Source organism: Cystoisospora suis (assembly GCF_002600585.1).
Source record: "Cystoisospora suis strain Wien I chromosome Unknown contig_3751, whole genome shotgun sequence".
NCBI classification, from domain to species: domain Eukaryota; phylum Apicomplexa; class Conoidasida; order Eucoccidiorida; family Sarcocystidae; genus Cystoisospora; species Cystoisospora suis.
The window spans coordinates 1-7,705 of NW_027156546.1; the positions used below are offsets into that span (position 1 = coordinate 1).

Here is a 7,705-nt window from a genome sequence, read left to right on the forward strand (position 1 = left end):
ATTGTAAAATCCTGACACGCAAGCTCCCGCTGCTTGGTACCGTGCTACTAAAGAGCTTCTTCTGAGTGCACGCCGAAGGTCAGCGTCGAATTACAGCTACTCCTGGGACCCAACTCCTACTCCCCTCCGGGCTTGTAGACATCACTGGATGATGATGAGTACTTCTACCACTACTAGTAGGACTGGTACTACAACTATTCGGGTGAATCGAGAAAGTAGAGGAGCTCGGGAGAAACAACGTCGGGTCCCGGGTCCGTCTGTCTACCACCGCACTCCTGCGAGTTGTGCAGAACATTCTTCGAAGATAGGTAAATGGATAAAATGAAGCTTCCAGATTCTTCACCCTTAGTTGTTTTACCCGGACTCCAAGAGAGCTACTAGCAGCACCCTCGCTCAGCACGGTCAGTCCAGCAAACGCAAACCAACAAAGGCAGCTAACGCAAAAAGCAAAAGGAAGTGGAGAAATCATCGTGACAACGGACGCGTAAAACGCACAGGGCGCAGAAATCCGTCCCAGGCTCATCCTGGGACGGAATTCTGCGCCCGCCGGAGCGGCAAGAAGCCACCGAGAACCCACAGGCATCCGGGTGAGATCTAAGCGACCAGGCATGGGGGTGTCGACGAAGGAAGGCAGACTATTCCTCGCTCGAGTAGAAAGAAACACACGCGAAATTATCGTTATTGTGACTGTCATTACTAGTATAATTAGCAGTAGATGACTTAAAGAGCAGCTCTCGTCGTTCTTAGCGGCAGCAGCAGCAGCAGACCGGCGGCAAGAAGAGATTACGGCGGCAGTGGTCGGTTCTCTGCGGCCACTAGCTGCCGCTGCTGCTCGTTAAGCAAGACACGAGCTAGCCTACCCACACCGTAAAAACGTCAGAGCACACGTAGAAGACACGAGCTAACTCGACGCTGCTGAAATGGAAATGGAGGGCTTTTTAAAGCCTCAGTCGTCTCTCGGCCCTTAACTTTCTTCGTTTTGTGGGCCCCCCCCGGAATCTTCGGATTCCACCAAGCGTTTAAAAGCTATCCAAGCGTTCAAATGCGATCCCAGTTGCGATTTATGCGATCCCAGTTGCGATTTATTGCGATTTATGCGGTCATTAAAAAAGCTATCAAAGCGATTTGGTTTATTCATGTTGCTGGAGTCGTCCTCCCGTAGGACCTCGTCCACGCGTTCGAGCTCTTTGTTCTTTTGCATGTTCCCGACTCAACGTGTTTGAGTCGGGCCGTTAGTTTTACTTTCAACTATTTGAACATCCCTTCAAACACTTTCTGCGTTTATTTTCAGTTTCGAATCTTCACTATGAAGATCCGTAGCACCTTACGAGCCGCATGGCTCCGCGTGTGCTCAGGAATGGCGGCTGTGGCACCAGGGATGAGGAGCACAGATGCCGACGGGGCCCCGATGGTGGTGGCGGGGTCACCATCGACATCATCGATGTCTTGCCCACTCTCTTCACGTGCAACTTCGGCGTCATTCCCCTCTATTGTCGACTCTCCCAAGCACGCAATGATCACGCCTGTTCTTCCTCCTTGCAAAGGAGATGCCGAAGAAGGTGTCGAGACGGAAAGAGAGGTGGACGAGGAAGAGATGCTTGTAGACAAGCCCAAGACATCACCCTCATTGCCGTCATCTCCCCCTTTATCATCACCACTTCAGAAACCTTCTCCACAAGAGGAAGCGGATGAAGAGGAGGAGGAGGCGAAAAAGGAGGAAGGAAGAGTCAACACAGTACAGAGAAATCCGATTGAAGTTCATGATGACCATGCCGCTGTTGCTTCTCCCCCTCAATTCCCGGCTATGAATACCACGGACGAGAACAGCAATAAGAAAGGCGTCTTGGCAAGTGAAAGAAAGGAGAACAGGAGGAAGGACAAGGAAGCAAAGAGAAATTCAACAAAGAAGAAGAAAGGAGGAAGAGGACGACAAAAGAAAAAAGTGCTGAGATGCCCGTCAGAAGTCAGTCTGCGTGCCGTAGGGCGGTCGGACTTCCCATACAGCCCGACTGTAACATCGCCTCTTGAAGCAAAGCAGGTGTACTTTCTGGAGCCTCTAAAGGACATTCCAGAAAAGGAGAGAGGCGATGACAAGCCAGAGAAGGAAGTTTTGCGCTGTGTGGTACCCTTCTTGAAGAAGTGGAGAGAGAGGAAAGAAAAGAAGAAGAATACAAAGACGAAGAAGAAAGCCGAAGACGAAGGCGAGGAAGAGAGCCTGTATGACTTTGAGATCGCAAAGGCTTATTTGCGCACGAGGGACATCATAGAGGAGGGACAGCCTAAACAGATGGTGCGCTTAACACTCACCTGTACTGTGCGAGACAAGACTCTTCTTCCTCTTCTCCCTTGTTCACCCTGCTCAATGTGTATGTTGATACGATGGAAGCAGCACGCTGACCCTGGCAGATGGCCGAGAACTGTCGACTCCGATCGCGAGTTTGAGACACTCTACAAAGTCGATCGCGACAGAGCACAAGAGGACATCATGTACTTCCCTTGGATAGAAGAAGAAGCTCCAAGCGGTGGAGCCATTCTACTCCCACCTTTCCTCGGAAGCGGTCGGTTCTTTCGTCTCTGTCTCTGGCCTGAGGTAAAGGAGGAGCACAAGGAGGAGGAGGAGGACGATGACGAGTTTGAGAGGATGGAGAGAGATTACGAGCGTGATCTCTTTGGCGAAGATTTCGACGAGGAGAAAGCCCGGGGTACACTTGCCATCGCCGAGGAGGTGATAGAAGAAATGGCTCTGCCTGGGCGAGAAGCGGCGGGGTACCCACTACGGATATCCTCAGAAAGAAGCGTCAAGTGGCTGGTGGCCGAGGAGGGACGAGTCTTTGTTGAAAGTAGTAGTGATGATGGAGCTTCAGGCAAGAAAGACGAAGAAGAACCGGAGAAGGAGAAGCATCTCGTGAACCCAAATGATGACAGGTGTGGCAGTCGTAGGGACTGCAGCATGCACGGGGTGGAGGATGAAGAGGATTTACGTGTTAATAAAGAAAAAGAGGACGAAGAGGAAGAAGAAGAAGAACGAAGAGACGACGATGAAGATGATGATGATGATGAGACAGCGACTACTGCTGCTGCGTCGGCCATCCCTTCGGAGAATGATGAGGAAGAGGAGGAGGAGGAGCCGAGAGGGTTGAGCTGATGCCTCCTCCCCCCTTGGTGGGTTTACCTCCATCTCCGGAATACAAAGAAGAAGAGGGGGCGGCAGTAGGAGCACCTCGGATACTGACTCTCCTAATGCTGATCGTGACGACTGCTTCTCCCCTCGATTGCCACCATCATCACCCAACAGCCCCCCCCCCGCCAGCAGCAATGAAGTTGTCCAACTCCTCACAGCCTCCTCTTCTTCATCGTGGTTCTTTTCTCCAAGGCCGTCGTTTTGCCGGATAGAAGTAGGAGGAGGCCCCCAACTCGCCACCTACAACGACCACAGGCGAGAGCGGCTGTGCCTTAGCCCTCTTGAGAAGAGCGGTGGCGAAGAGAAGGAGGAGGAGGACGACGACCAGACGGAAGAGATGACGGTAGAAAAGACACTCGAGCAGCAGAAGGAGGAACAGAAACAGAATGAGGACAAAGAGAAGGAAGAAGAACTTGAAGATGAATTCACTCCAGCTGAAAGAGCCACCCCCACAATGAAACCAACAGGAGATGGTCATACAAATAGCTGGAGAAGGACTGCTGTCATCATTCACCCTCCCCTAGCTTCTTCGTATTCCGTCTTCTCGCCTTCTTCTTCTTCTTCTCACTTCCATACGTCTCAGCCTCCTCATTTCTCCGCCTCCTCCTCCTTCGCGCCCGATTATGGCCGTAGCTCACCCCGCCTCCCCCCCTTGCTGTTCCTCCTCTAGCGTCGTATCCACCTTCTCCTTTGGCTGTCCTTGTGGCACCTCTTCGTCTTTGAGCTCCCGCTCCTGCTGCGGCAGTGGCAGTAGTGGTAGTCCTCTCCGTGATGGTGAAGAAGAAGATGGCGGTAGCGAAGAAGAATGCTATCCGTCCATTGTCTTTTCTCGTTTCTCTCCGTCTGGAGTTTCGAGGAGGATTCCTCAAACTCGAGATGCAGGTCTTGCCAGGAGAAGTTCTCCCACTAGTCCCACTGATAGTGGAAGTCTTACCTCAAGGACTACTACTCCGTTCATCCTTGATCCTTTCCGGTTCTGGTAAGACGCAAGCCAAGAATCTCACGCAATGGATCTCTTTCTTTACCTTCTCCTTTGTCTTTTCCTTGTGCTGCTTTTCTCTACAGCATCCTCAGGAAGAGAGGAGGAAGATACAAACACGAGGCTTATCAGGAAAATGACGATGAGGGAAGAACCCTCGAAGACGACAACAGCCTCGCCCCGAGTTCCTCATCCTCCTCCTCCTCCTCCGCGGCGGGATGACTCCACACCCCCTTCGGCACCTGCTGCAGGCGTGGCAGCCGCCATCACACCCAACATGGCTATCTCACGTAAGAAGGAAAGAAAGAACAAGAAGAAAGACAGCCCCCCCTAGGGGAATGAAAGAAAGAAAGAAAGGAGTGGTGGTGGTGGTTATAGAGAATCTCGATAGGATATGATCATCATGCCCCCATCATGCATGTGTGGGGAGTGCAGAAGGAGAGGACGAGACGTCCCCGTTATAGATAATACCCAATAGTAAGATAGGGGTTAAAAAGACAAAAGGAAGGAAGGCCCACGTCATATTTTAAGGCATGACGAAGAAGGAGACGGGTGAAAGATAACCCTGTGTGACGAATCATCATTCTAGACATAACCTAGTCGAATGAGGAATGCATACGCTCCTGTGTATGATGCATGCCTGTATATATGTCTTCTTATTGTTGTCGACCGATCGTCTCTTTCGTTCTCCTCCTGGCATGTTTCGACCTGCCTGTTTCTCTATCGTCTTTCTCTCTGTGTATGTCTATTCTTATCCATTCATCTACGGACCTTTCTCCCCTCTCTGTGTGTCTAACTCTACGGCACATCATGCCCTTCGTCTTTTTTCTCTTCAGAGCTCCCGGTGTAAGAGGAGAGAAAGAACAGCAGCAGGAGGAGGAAGGGCAAGAGACGTCTGGGGCCTCCGATTCATCCGATATCGATGGAGGAACAAACCTAAGCGAGGAGCACCATCACTACTACCATCATAATGCCTCTTATCAAAGCCACCCTCACACCCCTCTACCTTTCGTCATATGGTCTGAAGCAGGCCACACAAACCCCCAGCAAAGGAGCAGCGAGACGACCAAGTGATGAGGAGGAAGAGAGCGAGAGAGAGAGAGAGATTTTCTTACCCTTTACCATTCTATCTTTTGTGAATGGATATGCGATGTACAAGCATGATAGAGTAGTCCAACAAGAAGAGAAAGAAGCGGAGACTGACTGTTCTAAAGCATACGAGGTGTATTACCTACTCCTCATACGGACATTATCATCATCATCATCTGAGCTAGACCGGATAAGCCTGGCGAAGGCAAAAAAGTAGGAAAGTCTTATACAGCAAATTCATCTTTGTTGTTCTCCCCCCTTACACTCACCCCCCAAAATCTTCGCCCCTTATCACGTTCAGCAAGGTCGTAGGTTGAGGCCTTGTAGCTCGGAGATGATATGGAGAATCAATCAGTCTTCTTCTTCTTCCTCTTCTGAAGTGCTCCACCCCACCCCACTTGTTGTTTAGTAGTTATGGATCTTGCCAGGAATGGATGGCTCTCTCCTCACCTTCCTTTATCTCTGTCTCTCCTCATTCTCCCGGTGGGAGAGAGGAGAAGAAGAGAGAAAGCAAGAGAAGGACGAGGAGGCTGGAGTACTGGTGGTGGCGGTACCTGTTGCTTGGTTTCTTCTTCCTGTAGACAGACAAGGCGATGCCTCCCTCCCCCTCACTTCTCCTCCTCCTCTTCTGCAGGACCTCCACTCCCGCCTTCACGGACATCCTTCTCCTTCATACCCCTCATCATATCATAGGTAACACAAAAGAACAAAAAGAAGAAAAGAAGAAAAAGAAAAAGAAAGAAGAAGAAGTTTGTGTTTGAGTGGAGTGAGTTGGGTTTGTGGGGGGGGGCCACCACCCCCAGTGGGAGGAGGAGAGAAAGAGTGAATGGCTGGCAACTGGAGCTCTGCTAAGAGGCGAATGAGGCGGCAGATGCGCCATACAAAAAAGGAGGAACGCGAAACGATTGAGTACACAAAGAAGAAGAGGAGGAAAAGGGCTGAGGAGGCAAGAGAAGAAGCCAATAGAAAGAGAAAGATTAGGAATTCATGTGAATGGTGGCGGCCATTCATGTGGTTCGTACTCTTTCTTCTTTCTCTTGGTTCCCCTTCTGTTGTGTCATCGCATGGTCCCTCCCTCACTTACGATTCTTATTAGAACGATTAGTGGCCGCCGCCACTATGAAGGCTAATAAGGAGAGTAAGACGACCTCACCCTTCTCCTTGGCTTTCCTTTTCTTGCCTTTTGTCACGTTTGTCGCAATGGGGGTACACTCCCCTCCTTTATCAAAACTTCGTCCGCCGCCCTCCCTCTCCATCAAGAAGAAGAGATCTCTTCCCCTCCCTTTCCTTTCCCGTATCCTTTCCTATCAAGAAAAGAAAGAAGGAGTCTTTCTGAGGACCGCGACGTGTTGAAAGCGACAATGGAGACCCCCTCCTGTCTCTACTCCTCCTTTTCCTGGGCTTGACGCTTCGGAAGCTTCTGCTCCGTTGGTTTGTCTGTCTGTCTGCCTCTGGCGTTTCTCTGTGCTCTCGCCACCGTCTTTGCCTTTGTATCAATTGAGGTTCGTTTCTTCTATTGGCTTTCTTCTTTTTGTGTAAATTGCCATTAGTATCCCCACCATCACCATTGCCATCGAAGGTGGTTGATGCCTTGGCGACCTCATATCACGTAGACAGACACCTCACCTCATCTCTCCCCTACCCTAGAGGTGATGCGCCTTGGCATGAGACGAAACTAAGTGTCATCTTAGGCATTTGGCTCTTGGCACTCCCTAGCAAGGGGGGGGAACTGCCTGACTCCAAAGAACAGACGGAGGACGATCTCTCAGACGACGTCCTTCCAGAGANNCTTACGCAGCAACCATCACCTTACAGTTTATCTAGCTGTCCGAGAGTCATCATCACTATGGATCACTTCACCTCTCTCTATGAGCAGTGGGGTCTTGTAGTGAAGGTCTTGTATGTGATAATGATAATGATGATATTGATGGTAGCAACCGTCTAGCAGGAATCTCCATAGTTAGCTTGCCCCTCCCCCGCTCATACATGCGCCTTCACCCTCATCAGTTCGTTTCCTTCGTGAAAGAGATTCGACAGGAGATGATAGAGTTGTTATAGTGACTCCCGCAAGACCTCTCTGTCTTTCTTTAGTAGAAGAAGATGTGTATGTACACTCAGTATTCGAGGCTGGACCAGAGACACGCAGTAGAGCATCGCACCCTGGTATTCATTTACACGGATTGATGGCCTACTGAGGAAGTAGAAGAAGAAGTGTCTGACAGAGATGACGGTTATGATGACAATGAAAAGCTCTCTTCTCCTTTTCTCATCTCTCTTCATTCCCTATGGATGTCCGCCTCCTTGTTCTTCTCCGTCCACACATTCTTTTCTTCCTTTCTCTCGTACTCTTGCAAGTCCTCGTAGAGAGAGGAGGAGATAGACAAGCGGGGCCTGTTGACGCTGACTAGCTCTGAAGCAGATTGCGTGTGAATGCGAAGTTGAAGCTTCCGTACGAA

General features: G+C 50.3%; 1 protein-coding gene across 1 annotated transcript; it reads right to left on the reverse strand.

The window, feature by feature from the left end:
* Nucleotides 1-388: 388 nt before the first annotated feature.
* CSUI_007207 (uncharacterized protein) lies at nt 389-7,702 on the reverse strand. Its single transcript, XM_068067357.1, has one exon. It carries the CDS (start codon nt 3,088-3,090, stop codon nt 2,653-2,655), a length of 438 nt encoding a protein of 145 aa, XP_067920665.1. The 5' UTR covers nt 3,091-7,702; the 3' UTR covers nt 389-2,652.
* Nucleotides 7,703-7,705: the final 3 nt, after the last annotated feature.